The sequence below is a fragment of the Triplophysa dalaica genome, chromosome 1 (assembly GCF_015846415.1).
Source record: "Triplophysa dalaica isolate WHDGS20190420 chromosome 1, ASM1584641v1, whole genome shotgun sequence".
Taxonomy (NCBI): Eukaryota; Metazoa; Chordata; class Actinopteri; order Cypriniformes; family Nemacheilidae; genus Triplophysa; species Triplophysa dalaica.
Genome location: NC_079542.1, coordinates 17382257 through 17400737, shown reverse-complemented (window position 1 = coordinate 17400737; position 18481 = coordinate 17382257). Strand labels below are relative to the sequence as shown.

Here is an 18481-nt window from a genome sequence, read left to right as displayed (position 1 = left end):
GCGTTGGGGAACATTGATGATGCAGCAGTACAAAGATGGAGGATTTCCTATGTTGTCATCCAGAATGTGTGGGTGGATTCAGGCTTGCCATGCTGTGCTGAAACCCTCCTGTTGCACTGCTCATCAGATAAGCTGGAATCTCTACAGTTGTTTGTGTGGAGAGAGTTTTGCTTTAGATGCCCTGTTAGGTTTACTGTGGTGGAGAGTGTGGCAATACAAAAAATATAGACAGGATTGAACTGGATAAAATGTCTCCAAACACAATATTTTAAAAGTAATATTTAGATTTCTGTCATTATTTGCTCTTGTTCATATTGTTTCCTATAGAGAATGTGAAGCTGACATCACCCCCAATATTGCATGTTGCGGTGGCGCCGCCATCTTGGGAGGATAATACTACACTGCTATTATTGTTCTCATATGTACCGTTACTTGTTTTGTTTGACGTATGGAGAAATCGAAAATGAAATGATCATGTGCTTTTCCGGAAGGACTCTTCGTAATGCTAAACCAACCATAGTTATATTTCCTCCAAACAAGAAAATCAAAACACGGCAATGTTGATGGTACAACATTCAACATGACGTGACATCGCTTAACAAGCTCTATAGAGTTTTTTTTGTGACCACGAGTTGTCAGCTTTAAAAACAGATAAAAGAACAAAAGAAGAAGCACTATAGTATAGGGATGGGTACTGAAACCCGGTACTTAATCGGTCCCGGGGCTAAATTATAAAAGAATGAAGTATCGATAAGCTCTGACGTTAACGGTTCTGCTGTCGGTACTGGAGATATTAAGAAATACATTTCCTATTTATTATTGCTAAATAACTGTTCACTAGCATATTTTAACTGACCAACCATTTCTAATTTGCGATAATATTAAAGACATTTACCTGCATTTTCGTTATTCGCAATCTCACACGCGAAATGTCCGTCTGTCCCACACTACACAGAGTTCGGCTGCACACAAAACGAGAGCTCGCGCTTAATAGAGTGACGATGGTGGAGAGAATCAACCCGCAATCTGGCAAAACATCTTTCAAAAGTGCATTATATGCAGACAGAGAAATGCAAAGTTTTCGCCTATCTACTAATTCATCATCCATGTCCTCAGGTACGTATACTAGCCTAGCAGTCTTCCTTAATAATACCGACATAAACATTGCATAAGGTCAGTTTAAATTAGTATGTAATAATTTAATAAACACACATCACATTAAAAAATAGCCTACATATAAATCTTTAGCTTATTTTTTTCTGCAGTAGCCTAATTTAATCTTAAACATTAAAAATGCGTTCACAGTACTGCATTTAAAATGGATGAATAATTATAAATTATGCTTAAGAAACTATAAAGCAGATCGTACCTAAAAATTTATTTGTATTGATGAAATAGATAAACTTTTTGTGTGTATATACTTTGCAAGAGGTTCCATAACCTGTATAACTTTTAAGCCCAAACAGAGTTAACTACATTATGTGAATGTAAAGCTGCAGTTACAGTGAACCAATCCAGTCCAGCATCTGGTCCAGTTATGGTTACTATTAAACAACAACAACAAAAGACACAAACAAACAGGCCCACATGCATTTTATTTAAATTTTCTATGAATAATAGGCTGGTATCAGTCATCTTTTACCTGCATTAAGATATGTTGGGTCAGTAAAAAAAAATTTAAATAGTGAAAACAACTCCAGCTTTAGTTTTGTCTTTCATAAAAAAACACAACAAAAAGTACCGATAAGAGTACCGGATCGACAAGTGGTATCGATAAAAGTAATAATACCGTTAAAACCTTAACGGTGACCATCCCTACTATAGTAGTACATACATTGACATCTAAACTAGATATTTGCTCTATATTGTGATTATTCTAATTTCATGTGACCGCTTTTATGATGATCAGACTGGAAATTAAGTCATTATTTGCATATACAACCAACACAATAGCATTTAAAAAATATTTTCTGTTTTTTATTTACTATTTATAGGTGTCTGTTTAGGTAAAATGATCATTTTTGTTGCTGCTTTCTGTGGAATACTAAAAATATTTCTTCCAAATTGCAAATAAACTTATTGTTTCTATTTGCATTTATTAGCAGTTCATATTCACTTTTGAACAACACAACAGTTAAATTTGTAAATGTGCAAGTTTACCTCTTACCTCTTGGGGAGTTTGAAGATGAAAAAAAAGTGGAATGTTCTGTTAAAAAATGAAAATTGGGAATGATCTCAATTTGTTTCAGTGGCTGTATTTTTGCAAATAATAATGTAGATCTCACATCGAAATAGAGCTGCACGATTCTGGATAAATTGAGGATCCAGATTTTTTTGTTTTTTTTTTACGATTCTGAATGATGACTTAAAGTAATACATAATTTACTAGAGGTTCTGAACAAAAAAAATTGTTTATTTAGGTGTGTACTATGTAGGACTTTGCTTCAAAATTATTACATATTTCATGGTTAACCTACAGTAACTATGGTGAGAAATGTTAAACCACAAATTCCATAAGTAAACTAAAGAGCTTTTTCATTTTTTTACTATAAATGCAAAAGTTTAACTTCCTCAAAAGTATAAATGCATTGAAGTAACTTGCATATGAAACATTTCTCAGTAAAACAAATTCATAAGGTGACACTTTTTTATTTTATACATTTACCTGATATCTACAGACCGCTTGAAGGGGTCTTTACAGAAAGCAGTATTCTCACCTGTAGATAGTTTAAAATAACCCGAAAACATGAAATGATGGGCAACTTGATGAAAAGCTCTAATAGCGCAGCTTCTCTATTAGCGTTAATAGAGTAATAGGCGCTCTGTGTGAGATTAATTTGGGCAGAGTGGGACCTTGTAAACGCGTCTCATGCGTGTGAGTTGGCAACTTTCTGCATCAATCACAGTAAAGTTACTTCTGTGATCATTTGACAAAGACATAATGATATTGTGTTTTGAAAAGACGGGTTTGACGTTACATACCATATAATACTAATTTTAACTTCTGCGGCAGCAACAGCAAATATTGAAACGTCATGACTTTAGTCCGAGGTGCAAGTGAATAGACACACGAGAATCGTTGATTTTCATTAATTAGATCGCGTGGGTGTTCGAATCGAGATCAGGATCTTTTAACGATTAAACGATGCAGCTCTACATCGAATGTGACACAGGCTGGATGTCAATAGCATTAAACATTATTGATTATCTTTTGTATGATGACTAAACATCATGAAATCAAACCTGTGGTACAGACGACATTAGAACGTACAGTATTCGACATGAGAGCTGCACAAAATAATAACTGAATTAAAGAATGAATAATAACTTTAACAAACATTTCTCTCTGTTTATCACAAAGCTATCATCTCGATCTGTCGCCTTTCTATACAGTACAGAAAGACTACAGTGGTAGTGTTTTCATATAAATGTTAGACCATCATTTTATAAACTTTAAATTTTCTGCAAAAGTTGAAGAACATTTCTTTAATCAGGTTTTCCAGACACAAAACAGCCGACTGGTCTGAAAGACCATGAGGGGGAAAACATAATGGCAGAATTGTGCTTTTTTGTGATATAGGCCTTTTAAAAATTGTACACAAGCTGTCTTTTCTACTTTCAGGTATCGCTAAAATAGGGGTCCTGAGTGAATCATACTGGTCTCTGTAAACACCATAATCTCGGTGATCCACAACAAAAGAATTTGAGTACCGGGCACTTAAAGCTATATCTAAAACTAGATGTTGTACATCCAAGTTTGTTGACATCGTGTTTACTAGCATGCTGGCATGAAGTGTATTCAGATAAAGAGAGGTCTTTTGGACATTGAGGCTATGGTTGAAGTTTGCAAAATAGATGTTTTTACTAGCAAAATGGATGAAAGGACCCCTTAATCTCAATGTTTAGAGTAACTTTTTCACAAGATGTCTGGTTCATGGCTGGTGAACAGTAATGTTATGGCTATTGAATTCAGCTTATAATTCTGTAGCTTTCTCATATTGACCTTCAGACGAGTCTACATGGCATCATTGCTATCTTAATGAGTGTATTGTACAGCATGGGTAGACCATATGAAATTACAGAATCCTGAAATGGAAACGTTGCTGTTAGCTTACTGTACAGGTCTGGCTACATTGCAACTCAATTTTGTTGTCTTTCTAGTTGTGCACATGCCATCCATTCACAGACTGACAATTTTGTACACTGTTGAAATTTAAATGGTAACCTCTTTTTTTTTCCCTTTTCGTAGCCTCCTAAGAACACTAATGGTCCTAGCAGCCAAGTGCGGGTACTGAGCCCACCGGTGAAGAGTAACTCTTCTTCCTCGTCGTCCTCCTCGTACACATCCGCGTCAGAGAAACGGGTGCACAAGCGACAGCAGCAGCAGGAGCAGATGGAGTCGCCCCTTTCAGGCGATAAACAACTGAAGGCCAATCAAATCATCTCTGAGGCCATTGCTAAAGCGAGGGAGAGAGGAGAGAAAAATATCCCACGTGTCATGAGTCCCGAGAGCTTCCCGTCATCGTCACAGCACCGCAGCCACAAGGCGGGCGGCTCCAAGTCCAAAGGCAAGAATAAGAGTTCCAAGAGCGCACGGATTGTGGCAACCTCCAAGCCCAAACAAAAGACTCAGATTGGGTAAGACCGCTGTGAAATTCTCCCCATACTGGCATTTCATTTTTTGGTTTGTTTGACTGGAAAGAGAGGGAATGTGTATTGCAGGTGTTGGGTGTTTGACATGATCTGCTTGGGTTTTCTGCGTGATGGGGCTGATTTCTTTAGTTCTTCAGAGATCATCTCTATGATAATAAAATGCTGTCAGTGTAGTAACATTGCATCTCAACCTAAATCAGATGAGAATGGAGTGTTTATAGACCCATTGAGCATCAAATGAGCAAATCCATCCCTCTGCTCGCTGACGTTAGTCAGCAAGTCAACAAATTATAAAAGGGTGAATGACAAATGAACCACGTGTTTTGTAACCCACAAATAGGCAAAAGGACAAACAGGCGCTAAACATAATCTTTTGTTCTCCAGTCCTTATTATGGTTAATGATTCATTGACAATATGTAATGCATATGTAGCCTCATGCAGCACACACAGCCTCTTCTGGTTAGTTATAATAGATCATGAGGCTGCACCCAACATTCACCGCCTTATCGCAATGTCATGTGATCCGTGTTAATATAGGGCTAAATGGAAGAATGTAAGTTTTCTAGGTCAAATGCATCATGGGAAGGACATTGAAAAGTTTGTACCATCCTGTTGCGCAAACATTCAGACAAGTTCGTTCTTCCTTGCACACTCTCTGCTGGTCCGCGGGCGCGATTATGTAGCTAGTGTGAAAATGTTCAGCATTCCCGCTGAGCTTGTAAAAAAATGTGTTTTGAATTTCTTTTGCGACTTGTTCATCGTGCTTATTGGATTAGCAGTCTGAATGACCCAAATACTTGTGCAGCAAAGGTAGGGCAAACAGGACGTGTGTGTTCAGCCTCAACACCTTACTGGATGATATCTCCGCTGTTATAAGACACACTTTTTATTTCATGCTCATTTACGTCTGTGGAACAGAAAGTTGTATGGTAGAAGGACGCAGGTGTTTGTTAAACGGTGTTCAGGCTCTTCATTCAGGATTGGAGGATAAGTGCTTGTAAAATGATAATTGCTCACTTGTGACCACACGTTCTTTATTAACGTGTTTATTATTATAAATTGCTGCTTGTTAACCATAAACCGAGTTGGGATATTAAACTTGGTAGAAAAACATATTTTATTAGAATAACTATTGATAATAAATGGAGGTGTTTAGTAAACATTTGTGTCATTTCTCATAGTGCTTTAGATGATGACTACCATTTAGGGGTAGCACTTGTATCCATAGTAAAATTGTTGTGATAAATAGCTTATCATGGCTCTTTATTATATGCAGATATTCAAAAAAGAGAGTGAAAGGTTTGCCTGTTTAATTGTGTCTTTTCACCTGTAAAGTACTTGAAAGGCGGATATCGGTCTGGTTTGACTACTTTTTCAAGCTTGTTTTGCAGTGTAAGGGTTGTGAACAGGATGTTGTCACTCTGTTGACAGTAATAGTGTGCTACCTTGTTCTTGCTCAGCTCTGAGAAAGTGATATTTAAGGTTGAGCATTACTGTTACATAGTAACTAGTGATGGCATCAAAATTCCAATTCACCACAAAGTAATTGCTAGAATGCTTGGTTCATCTAAATTCATTGTTGCAGGGAGAAACTGACATGAGCACTTGGTATTTGGTGTATTTATCTTTACATGTCAGAAAAACAGACACAGACCCTCACCCAAGTCCCACCCCCTCAACCATTGTGGCTGTTCTCTGTGTAAACTTTAGAGACCTTTGAAGTCAATGTAAAAAAAATCCTGTAGATCCTACACTCCTGGGGACCCAGAAATATTCTGTAAAAATGTATTGTTTTAATTCCATGTAAATTACATTTCTTGTAAAATTGCAGTCTTTTTCTGTAACTCGTATTTTGAAAAAATACATGAAAATTCTGTTAATAAAACAGTAACATTTCGTAAAATTACCAAAAAACTGTCTATACAAAAGTAAATGGGTACCGCCATTGTTCGGTTACAAGCATTCTTTAAAATATCTTCTTTTGTGTTTTTGTGTTTTTAGAAAGTCTTTTTGAAATGACAGGTTTGAAATGACAAGAAGGAAACGATGACAGAATTTTCAGTTTTGGCTAAACTGTCCCTTTATGACATCAGATGAGTGTGAAATAGGGATGCTCATTTCGGTTAATATCCCTAACCGACAACCGACACTCGTTATCCGAACATTAACCGATAAGATTTTAATAATAAATTGGAATTAAGAAAATACATTCTGCGTCTCATTTCGAAGGCTGCGTCCTCCGGAGGTCGCTTTTGTCCGCCGCATTCACCTTCGCATGCGACCTCTGGAGGACGCAGACTTCGAAATGAGAACACAACTACAGTTGACGAGGATCCGTGACACGTTAAAAATACAAACATTTATTTCACAGATTTATTTTAACATGCAAACAGCAGCATAACGAATACATCAACAAAAGCACCTTTACATATTATCACATTTTCACGAACCTGCAGCGTTTTGGACAATGGAGAAAACCTAAATTATATAAATCCAAAGCATAAAATAAACAGGAAAGAAAAAAAAATTAATCAACAAATTATGACGAGAACACAGAAGAACCTGTAAAGTGTATATCCGTCTGAATGTTTTTTCGTTAAATAAAAATAGCAGGCCTAACTCAATCCAAAGCTTGGAATTTTTATTAAATAAAGTTACATGTTTAGGTGTTGTGGTGACAGTCTGGAGCTTGTTGACAATTAGACCCGCAACAGAAAACACCCTTTCAGATGGCACGGATGTCCCGGGAATGGCTTTCCACCATCCAATATTAGCTAAACATATATAAATCCTATCTGCTATAGACAGGGAAACCACTGATCGCGCTGTTATCTTCTCCTTTCCAAAGTGCACGGGCAGCTGATGCTAACCATTCATGAGATAAGTTTATGTAAAGGATAAATTGATGGCTAGCACCGAAATTCCATTGCAGTGCATTGTGAGCGTGATTGTCCCGTGTCTTCATTTGAAACAAAGAACTTGAGCTTGAGAAAGCCAGTTGCACTCCGTTTGGAGGAGTAAAGCCCTGACAAATGTGGCCTTAACAATCACATGAATTACACCTGTCCAGTTTCATCAAGTGATTTGCGTGATTGGATTTTAATCTCGAAAACGTTTCGGAAGGCATTTACACTTAGTTGCACGCGTTTGTACGCTCTGTGAGTTAATGTTTAGCAAGTTTTTCTTTCACCATACAGAAAACTAAGAACATGTAAGATTTAATAGTTATATTATTATAAAAAAAGATTATTAATATTATTAAATTTTAAATAAATATACTTTTTAAATCGTTTAACTGATAGTATTAACCGGTCAATTTTTTAACGATCGATTAACGGTTAAACGGTGTGAGAATCCCTAGTGTGAAGGCAAACGTGGGTCTTAGATCTTCATTTCAGAATTGGTACGGCTGGTGTCTTTAAGCTGTCTGTGGTGAAACACAAAGCCAGAAACCTACTGACCCGCTTTGCACCAAACAGTGCGCCACAGCCAGCAGCTGCCATTAAAGAGAAAGAGAGACTGCAGTCAGTCACACATTTACAGCTTTGATAGAGATTGATGGCTATAGGAAGTATTTCAGAGACATTAAAAGGTGATGAGATGGACAACTCATTATAAAAAGAATGAGATAAATCAATATGGCGGCTGTGGGGGAGGAAATTCGCCTCATAGTTAAAGAGCCTCATGCTTTTTTCTATTCTCAAACGTATGAGCACATAGTTGAATGAACAGTACATAGCTGAGCCTTCAGTACTTGAAATAAGCACAAAATATGATATAAAAAATCTTTGACTAACACCTGATAACAGTGATATGTTATTAGGACATAACCCTGGCAGGATTTTTGTGTTTCTCAATTGTAGAATGGCAAAGCTTAAGAGTAAACTGACTTACCCTAAAGTGCTGTTATGTTTAAAGAGGAAGTTGAAAGTAAAAGATAAAGCGCTTTTAGATATTTTGTTGTTTTTGGACTTTTTAGTGGGGTTTTAAAGGTGTTATTGGATGATGTGTTTTGTGTGCTGATGCGTTATGTACTGTATGCTGATGTTTTTTTTGCCACAAAGAAAAAAACTGATGACAATGGTGTGTGTGTATGTGAGAATCCATAGAGAAAAAATAAGTATGTGCATACTAAATGTTACAAGGTTACAACCCTGAAATATTAATGTAGCCTTCTGTGCCTTCTGCTGAAAACCTTCCGCTCTTCTGAGTATATGTGGGTCGTTGTCTCCGAAGCATATAAGCTTTAAATAATTGTGCATAAACATACAAAATACTACAAATGTACAAACATACTTACAAAACAATATACTTACAATAGCAAGAAAAGCAAAACAAATAAAATGATTATAATTTTCTTTGCATAATGCTAGAAAACGTTGTTGTATTTGCACAGTCAGCTTTTTGAAACTGCAGAGTGTATTTGTTGAATTATTAAGCTGTGCCACTGAAGATTTCACTGATAGTTCTGTCTCTGGCTTAAGAAATAAGTTGTTGTGTGAGAAAAGCAGCAATTAAATTACTTGTGATTTCAATTGCTGACAACAAGTTAGTGATAGACAAAGATGGCAACTCAGAAGAAAATTATTGAATGCCTTTTCTGCCTTTTATATATTTTTGCCAGATAGTACAGTGTAGAGATCTCATCATTGCATGAGATTTTTGACTGTGATATTAATTAATTCATGTAGTAATTATTATAGGCTGTATAGGTATGTCTCTTTTAAAGCAATAAACTTTATACAAACTTTAAACAATGCTTTTTTTGTTTTCATCAACATCAATGTTGTAGAGAGGTAACCTACAAGACTGCTGTTGATTTTTTAAAACTTCAGATTCTTTCTGTTTTCTTCATTGTTTTAAATGTCTACTGCAAAACACATAAATGAGAAATTCCCGAGAGATACAGATACTGAATATACTGTAGTTCAGCATTTTCATTGAGAATATGTCTTACACATTGTGTTTTCAAAATAATTGGCCATTTATTACATAGTAAATCAGTCAAGGGATTTGCTTAATATATGCATAATAGAAGCAAAGCTTATGTTGGTTAGATGTGGATGTTGCATGTTCAGTCAGTCAGCTTAACAGAGCAAAATACAGGTATGTGTATTTTGTTGTGCGTGTAAATTAAAGTAACGTTCATCAAATGCCATTTACAAGTAAATCAAATCTTGTCTGTTTTTTAGGTACTGTAACATTTAAAGTTAATAGTCTGACTCTAGCTGACGCTTGTAAGTCAAATGATGGGAACAAACGGTCTGCTGAAGACACGGACAGTGACTCTAACAACTTTTACCACAGTCACTCATAAGTTTCTAAAACATTTTTTTCTTGTCTGGTTTTGTGATTCCAGAGCGCCATGTGGTAAAACATTCCGGGCATTAAGCCACCAAAAATAAATGTAGAGGAGCAAAATCAAAATGTTTTCATATCTGAAATTGTTTTGGTAAACAGAAAAGGTCATTGTGTACCTTCTTATAGATTCGTTTTTATGTAAAACCTAGATTTTTTTCAGGACTCTGGAGAGTGATAATGATTTTTAGTCTGTTAACCTGAGTTTATGTCACACGCTCAAACACAGGTGGGCTCTGTCCAGCTCTGTCTGCACACACACACACACAGGTGCACGCAGGACCACCACATCATTTCACAGCTACTGTGGTGTGTGAGGAGTGGAGCTCATGTGTCACTCACAGGATTGTCACACACAACATTACTGCCTCCACCCACGTTGCCGGCTTCACTCCGATCCGGTTGCTAGGCAACCAGGAAGTCACGTTGTCCCGTAGACTAGTCGAGTGTAACATCATCCAAAGAGAGTGAAATAGTGAGTGAGGGTTTGTGTTTGCATAGCAGATGTCCTGTTTTATGAGACTGGTTTCCTCAATCTATTCAGCAGGGCTTAACAGACACAACTGTGTTCCTGGCACAGATTTGAAAACACTGTTTGACATCCAGTATACTGTATAATGTAATATGAGGAGATGTTATATTCTTAGTTGTGTAAATGTCCCTTTTCGTAGGAAATGGCGTCCATTATGTTCTGAATACACTTGTGTGTGTATTAAAGGTGTGGGTGTAATAAATTAACAGATGAAGGTGACTACTATACTGGGAGACTATATTCTGCGAGTCTTTATACGTGTGGTGTGGGTTTTATTTTTGACTGTGTTACGTAATTGCTTTTTGGGTTCTTAGATAGTGTTTGAAACAACAATCCTTAAAGGGGTCATATCGTGCGAATACATGTTTTTCTGCGTTTTTGGTGTGTTTGGCTTATTACTCATTTAACGCATTTCCGAATTAATTATCTAAATAAATTACGTGTTTTTCTGTATTTAACAACTCAAACTGCAAAAGTGATTGTTTACTTGCCGCTATCACTGCTAAATGCTTCTTAAACAGCGTACACAACGAACCGTTTCTTCTTCGGCTCTTATCTTGCTTACACAAGCAACACGCCTGTGGACACTGACGCTTGGCCATTGCCTGTCGACATGGACAGCGACGGACATTAATAAACCAAAAACACCGACCGTCGGCTCTGTGTGTACCTAACTTTCTCATGACTTTCTTATACTCCATATGGCCAAAAGTACGTCACATAACACATTTTCTTGTTGACCATTGAATTTCAAAACTATATTCGTAAATTGGAAGTTGGTCCTTTTACAACATCTTCCACTCTAGGTTTAATTCTACTAGTAGGTAGCAGGATTTTCTCTAATTCAGAGTTTCAGACATAAGACATTTGAGTTTGGTTAAAAAGCCTTTTAGCAGTCAACATCCAAGTTCACCATAAATGTTTAGTGTGGTTCATGTCTGAGATGTGTGCAGGTCTGTAAGGTTCTTCAACACCAGACTTAGTAGAGCATTTCTTTATGGATTTCAAAGCACCCTTTGTGATGCATTCCCTATGCACAAAGCAATGTTTATAAAGTCCTCAAGTCTGCTGGAACAGAAAAGGGCCTTTGCTTAAAATTTTAAAACACATCATTCTCTAAAACTTTGTTGTATGCTGTAGGCAGATCAGTACATTATAAGGCCATGATTTTGGTTTTGAAGTGCACGTGCCTCTTTGCTACAAGAAGACGTAAATCACTGACACTTTTGAATCAGTTTTACGTGTATTTTTCCTCGTGAAACTAGTGATCGTTTATTGTTGGGTCTTGGGTGTACAAGTTAAGGGGTTTAACATTCCATGTGAGCTTTTAAAGGATTTCTTCCCCAAAACAGATTTTTTTTCTTTCTTCAAATTCATTACGGGTAAGGGTCACCATATCTGACAAACAGGTTACTTTCACTTTTCATATTAGAGCTGTCTTAACTGAATATCCTTGACTTATCTTGCACTAGCTGCATTTACATGGAACCATGTAATCCGATTTTCATTTATGGGTGAAAATGAAAAATAAATAAAAACAATTCCAAATGCTATCTATAATCACATGATCACAAAATTGTTGCCTGTAGGTTGACCTTTGTCTGTTTCTCTGTGTTCTTTGTATAGGAAAATCGTTATAAAGTTTGGAAAGAGGAAACGGAAGAAGGCAGAATCCTCAGAAGATCTGTCAGATGATGATGACAGACCACCCCGGCGGTCTTCTAAAGACGATGATTCGGTGAGCTTTGATTCTACAGACTTCTGTGTACAGTATCTGTTTAAAAAAAGTCAGCCATGTAAAAATTTGTTGTAAGCAGGTATTTTTAGAGTATGATGCATAAGACACGTTTTTGCACTGGGCCAAGGACAAAGGTAACTTTGTGCAGGCATATGTAGGCTCCGAGAGAAAGACTGTATGCTGAAAGAATTCCCACTATTTATTCTGACATGACTCGCGTCCCATTCTCCCCGACCATGATACCCCTCCTCCACACCTGCAGATATAATTATCCTCTTTAAAAAAAAACTGTGTTAAATAAAGCAGTGTGCATTTGTTGACTCCGTTAGCATGTCGGAGATAAAGCTACAGCTATGCGCCTCTGATGCATTCTGGGAAACATTAGAATGTTATGGTGGATGACTTTAATTGGTCATCCGTAGATATTCTCATCCTCTCCATTTACTTTAACTCATAGCATTTAGGTCATGTTATATTTGGGAGGACAGGCACGCACACCATACACTGCTCTATACTAATTTACTGAAGGGCTTCCATCCTGCCAGGGCAGCTTGCTGAGTAAAAAAACAAAAATAAACTTGTACATGCGGAAGGGTTCTTCTTTTCTCTGTGTCATACAAACTTGTGTCATACCCATAGACACTGATGTACTGAATCAATTACATTCATAGACGACACTGAGGTTTCTCAATGGTGCTCTTGTGTGTGTGTATGGAGGGGAGTAGTGTCTAGAATTGTGGAAATGTTGCACCACCCATAATGTGTCTTATTCAGACCAACACTGAGAATTAAATTGCAGATGTACAAATGAAACCACACTCACTCATATATATATTTTAACAGAAGCGGCGTTCTAACCGGAAGATCAAGAGGAAGAAGTATGAGGAAGATGGGGAGGCCCGACTGTCTGATGAAGAAATGAAGGTCATCGTCAAAGCCAAGAAGAGTAGCTCCAATGCTCACAAAAACCCTGCAGTGCAACTCTTTGTGGTGAGGATGTGCAATTGTCATGATGTATACAAGCATGTTATTTAAAGGGGCAGTTCACCCAATCATTCTGTCATCCTCTTGTCATTTCAAACCTGGATGACTTTCTTTCGCACAAAAGAAAGAACACAAAAGAAGATATTTTGAAGAATGTTGGTAACTGAAAAATGGTGGTACCCATTCACTTCTATTGTATGGATACAAAACCAATGCAAGGCCATGGGTACCAGCGTTGTTCTGTTCCCAACATTCTTCAAAATATCTTCTTTTGTGTCCTGCGAAAGAAAGAAACTCATACAGGTTTGAAATGACAATAGGTGAGTCAATGATGTTTTTAAGTTATCCCTTTAAAGATAAATTGTTCTTTCATCTTTAACAATAAGACCTGTGCATCCCTTTGTTAGTAAGATAAATGGTGTTTATAAATGTGTAGGACTTTGTGAAAAAAGCAAAAACGAATTGTTATATTTGTTTTTATTTTAAGGCATATGATAGTATTTACTTTATCTCTACAAAGAGACTTCAGTAAATAATTTAAAATGGTGACACAATTTATCATTCTGGTTTGATTATTTGAAACTGATTCAAATAATTATGTAATTTCACTTTTGCTACTGACGTTTAGATCAAAGATGCTATTATTATCTATTCTACCTAGACAAAGAAGGATTGTAAAACTAGTCGAATTAGACATGGTTTGAGCGACCTAGCAATCAAATAAAAAGCCCATTAAAATCTGTATTCCCATTCTTGTTTTATTTTATGTTGCAAAATGAACATAGTATATTCCATGTATATTGCAGGGCACTATGCTTGAGTTTGTCTTGTGGCATTAGAATATGTTTTGATGTTTTCTGTGGCTCATTGGTTAGAGCCTGGCGCTAGCAACGCCAAGGTCATGGGTTTGATCCCAGGGAATTGCAAATAGACTGAAACAAATGTACAGTACAATTCAATGTAAGTCACTTTGGATAAAAGCATCTGCCAAATGCATAAATGTAATGTAAATAAATGCAAATGATGTTTGTATTGGCTTACAGGAGAACCCAAGTGAGGAAGATGCAGCTGTGGTTGACAAAATCATGGCATCTCGCTTGGTGAAGAAAGAGGTAACAGCATGTGCTATTTTTTACAGGTCATGCAGTTCTATGGGTGAATTTATGGGGTCTGCTTATGAAATTATACACAGTTACTAGGGCTGAAAGATATATTGAAATTATAAAAATATCACGGATGTGCAAGTTATTACAAGATTTTTTTTACTTGAAACGTTTAGCTCAATGCAGATGGCAGATAGACTGGCGAGACAGAGAGAGAGAAATGCTTTCAGTTCTCAGAAAGAATGTAAAAATGCCTGATAGTTATTTAATATATTTTGTTTTAAAATAATTTTTAATATATTTAATCTTTACAAAATATTTTTAAATATTCGGACATTTATATTAAATATCACGCAGCTAACATTTATGCACATTAGATGCTTCACCAGCAAATATAAATTTGTATATATATTTTATGCTTTAGTGGCGATTAGGTAATATTAGTATAGAATTCTAAACATTCTTTGCCAACTAATGTACTTAAAATTTTTGCGAGTGGTTTACAATGAGAAACTTGACATGTGCACTTTTCTTATGGATAATTGAATTATAAATGAACTCGTTTATTATTTTTATTCTTCGTTTGACAGGTTTCTCCTGGAGTGGTAGTGGAGGTTGAGGAGTACTACGTCAAATACAAGAACTAGTGAGTCGATTTTGTGTTGCTGTTTTTCAGTTAGCTGTGAAATGTGATGTTTCCATATCTCTAATAATGCAGAGGAGCTCAGAGCAGTTTACTGTGTGAGTGGGCATGAGTTGATGAGCATGCATAATTAAACGTGTGTGTAAGGAGCATTCTGTAAATATGCAAATATGTGTGCTTTCCAGCTCGTATCTTCACTGTGAGTGGGCGACGGAGCAACATTTAGTGAAAGACAAGAGGATCCAGCAGAAAATCAAGCGCTTCAAGATCAAACAGGCACAAAAGGCACACTTCTTTGCCGATGTGAGGACACCACTGTTTCTTATAACTTGAACAAATAGATACCGTGTGATGATTTTCTGTGGTTTCTTGCGGGTCGAATGCCATATGTAGTCTTTCAACCATTGTAATCTACCATTGTAGTCACTAAAGCATTATATTTATTCACCCCAATTCTTCTGTTTCACCACTTAATTTTTGTTCCTCACATACCGATATCCTTGATTTTCCATACGATGGAAGTAGCTTGTTTTTTTTAAATGCCTTGTATGTGTGTGTTTAAGATGGAGGAGGACCCATTCAATCCTGACTATGTGGAAGTGGACAGAGTGCTGGAGGTCTCGTACTGTCAGGACAAGGACTCCGGAGAGGTAACAAATTGCGTATTCAGTGGAGACTTATGAGCTTTCGGTGAGGGTGGTGTATGTTTTGTGAGTCTCAAAGCCTCCCCGTGTGTACAGCCGGTGGTGTATTATCTCGTGAAGTGGTGCTCGCTGCCGTACGAGGACAGCACATGGGAGCTGAACGAAGATGTGGACCAGACTAAGATCGAGGAGTTTAAGCAGCTACAGGCAGTAAAACCAAACACCAACAGATTGGTGAGACCTTCTCTCTCATTGATCAAGATCAGTTTTATATTTTATGGCTTTTCTTAGTAGAAGTGGAACAACGTTTAGATTTCAAAGTTAATGCTGTTTTTGTCTCAGGAACGTCCTCCGGCGAGTCACTGGAAGAAGCGGGAGCAATCGCGAGAGTATTGTAATGGAAACTGTCTCAGGGATTATCAGTTGGAGGGTGTCAACTGGCTCCTCTTCAACTGGTATAACAGGTGAGTAAATGAGTGCTTCCTGTTTCTGTGGTCTAATGAAAACATACTGATCATGTTATTTGTGTTTATTTACATGTTATGCTTTTTTACATTGTGAGTAAACATAAAAGCATGCAGATTCCAAAAAAGTCTTGGACTCTCCGAGTGGCCCCTTGCATTGTGGTATTTGTTTTACTTAAAACTTAATTTGTACTCTTTAGACAAAAAAATATAAAAAATTAAAACGTTTTTTTAAAAGTATGTGTTTAGCATGTTGCACACTTTCATTGAGCTTAAACAGTAACAGGCTTTATCTCATTCCATACCATGTCTATGGGAAACGGCCTTACACAAAGACGGCAAGATCACAAGCAGAGTTTGCCTTGTATCATATATCCCTCACAATGTACTTCACTGTTCCATGCTTTTTCCCTGCTGATTAATGCTTGAAGGCTTTTGTTTTCTTCACTAAAATTGTATCCACACTTTCTGTGCTAGTTTTTCACTTCTTTCTATGTATAAAGATATTTAGCTAAATATGAGATCATCGTGATAAATGATCTGTGGTTCTGTGTCATCTGCCATTTAGACTCCACATAGTGTTTCGACAAGCAATGAGAATAAATGGATTATAAAAATTGAAATTTCATTGACTCATCTGACTGATTCATTTTTACTGAAGTAAATTAGAAGCTTGATATGAAAGTGAGTTGCTGTAATATATAAGTCCATTTACTGTACCAGTCTTTTCACTTCTTGTCCTTGTTTTGTACATTCTCAAGATTGTAACAATTTACCTCCGTGTAGTTGCATTCCTGTACTCTGTGCTGTTTTTTTTTCTGTGGAATTTCCATTTGACCATGATAAGAACATCGTAAACATACTTCATCAATCTTGTGTGCTATATGACAGGTCTGGAAAGCAACACGTCATTGTTCAGTTATAAATTATAACAATCTATTGACAGCCCTTATTATTATACATGCACCATTTTTTATGCTTCAGTATCTGTCAACAATATCAACAGTAGAAGTGAACATCTGGAGTGTCTGAGGACTGTTGGTGGTTGGAATTCTCAACAAACACTTGTTGTTCATTTGCAGGCGTAACTGTATTCTGGCTGATGAGATGGGTCTGGGTAAAACCATCCAGTCCATCACATTTCTGGATGAGATCTGTCGCACAGGGATCAAGGGGCCGTTTCTCATCATCGCCCCTCTCTCCACCATCACTAACTGGGAGAGGGAGTTCAGAACTTGGACGAACCTCAATGTCATTGTGTACCACGGCAGTGTGGTCAGCAGGCAGATGCTCCAGCAGTATGAGATGTACTTCAGAGATGCTCAGGTGCCATTTTACTTCATCTCTGTTGTGATTGAAAGCTTTTGTGTTGGTCACCTTTTACTTTATTTTGGTGACGGAGAAAGGAGGATGAAACAAAGAGAGCCAATAAATGTTTTTCTTGAACACTATAAGTATTTATATAGAGCTCTTAAAAATTTCCCAGAGAATCAACGAAATGTTAGTAGTCGTTACCAATTCGATCGAGATACCACTTTTGATAGAACAGGAAAAATATGTTTGGTCTAAGCAACAGATCAAACTGTAAAACTATGGAAAAACAATGCAAATGATATCAAATGAACAAGAAATCATCTGTGACATCAATTTGCATACATTTATGTATACAGGTATTCTGTACCTTTGACATCAAATTGTTAGAAAAAGTCAATATTGTGATGATGAAGGAAAGTGATACATTAGTGTAGTCTAACATGCAAATCACATTGAAAGAAAAGCAAATGTGCAATCCGTCATTCGGTCTCTCTCGCTCTCACAGGGTCGTGTGATAAAAGGTGCTTACCGGTTTCAAGCTGTCATTATCACATTTGAGATGATTTTGGGAGGCTGTCCAGAACTGAACGCAATTGACTGGCGATGTGTCATCATTGATGAAGCCCATCGGCTCAAAAACAAGAACTGCAAGCTACTGGAAGGCTTCAAGCTTATGAGTCTGGTACTGATGAGAGATGATAAATGTTCACCTAATCAATCTCTTTTGCCTAGGTTTTCGATCTTCTGATTTGCTATCTGTTAACCTTTTGACCCTTAGGAACACAAGGTGTTGTTGACGGGAACCCCCCTACAGAACACGGTGGAGGAACTCTTCAGTCTGCTGCACTTCCTGGAGCCAACCCGCTTTCCCTCTGAAAACACATTTATGCAGGAATTTGGAGACCTCAAGACCGAGGAGCAGGTATTTTCGCTTAGTATTTCTTTATGTACTATGGTTTATGTACTTTGCTATACATTGAGGACAAATGTATTATAATTTTCTTTCGGGGACCTTTAATGATGTCCCCATTTGGAAAAAGCAGTTCA

The 18481-nt window shown here is 37.1% G+C and overlaps 1 protein-coding gene across 8 annotated transcripts in view; it reads left to right on the top strand.

Moving 5' to 3' along the window:
• Positions 1 to 18481, top strand: part of chd9 (chromodomain helicase DNA binding protein 9) — a 74902-nt gene that overhangs the window by 37987 nt on the left and 18434 nt on the right. For all 8 annotated transcript variants that reach the window (XM_056758549.1, XM_056758558.1, XM_056758531.1 and 5 more), the window contains 12 exons: positions 4250 to 4638; positions 12171 to 12282; positions 13126 to 13272; positions 14310 to 14378; positions 14960 to 15015; positions 15198 to 15315; positions 15576 to 15662; positions 15753 to 15890; positions 15999 to 16120; positions 17203 to 17446; positions 17940 to 18116; positions 18213 to 18356. In XM_056758549.1, the coding sequence (XP_056614527.1) occupies positions 4250 to 4638; positions 12171 to 12282; positions 13126 to 13272; positions 14310 to 14378; positions 14960 to 15015; positions 15198 to 15315; positions 15576 to 15662; positions 15753 to 15890; positions 15999 to 16120; positions 17203 to 17446; positions 17940 to 18116; positions 18213 to 18356 (1803 nt within the window). The remainder of the gene's footprint in view (positions 1 to 4249; positions 4639 to 12170; positions 12283 to 13125; positions 13273 to 14309; positions 14379 to 14959; positions 15016 to 15197; positions 15316 to 15575; positions 15663 to 15752; positions 15891 to 15998; positions 16121 to 17202; positions 17447 to 17939; positions 18117 to 18212; positions 18357 to 18481) is intronic.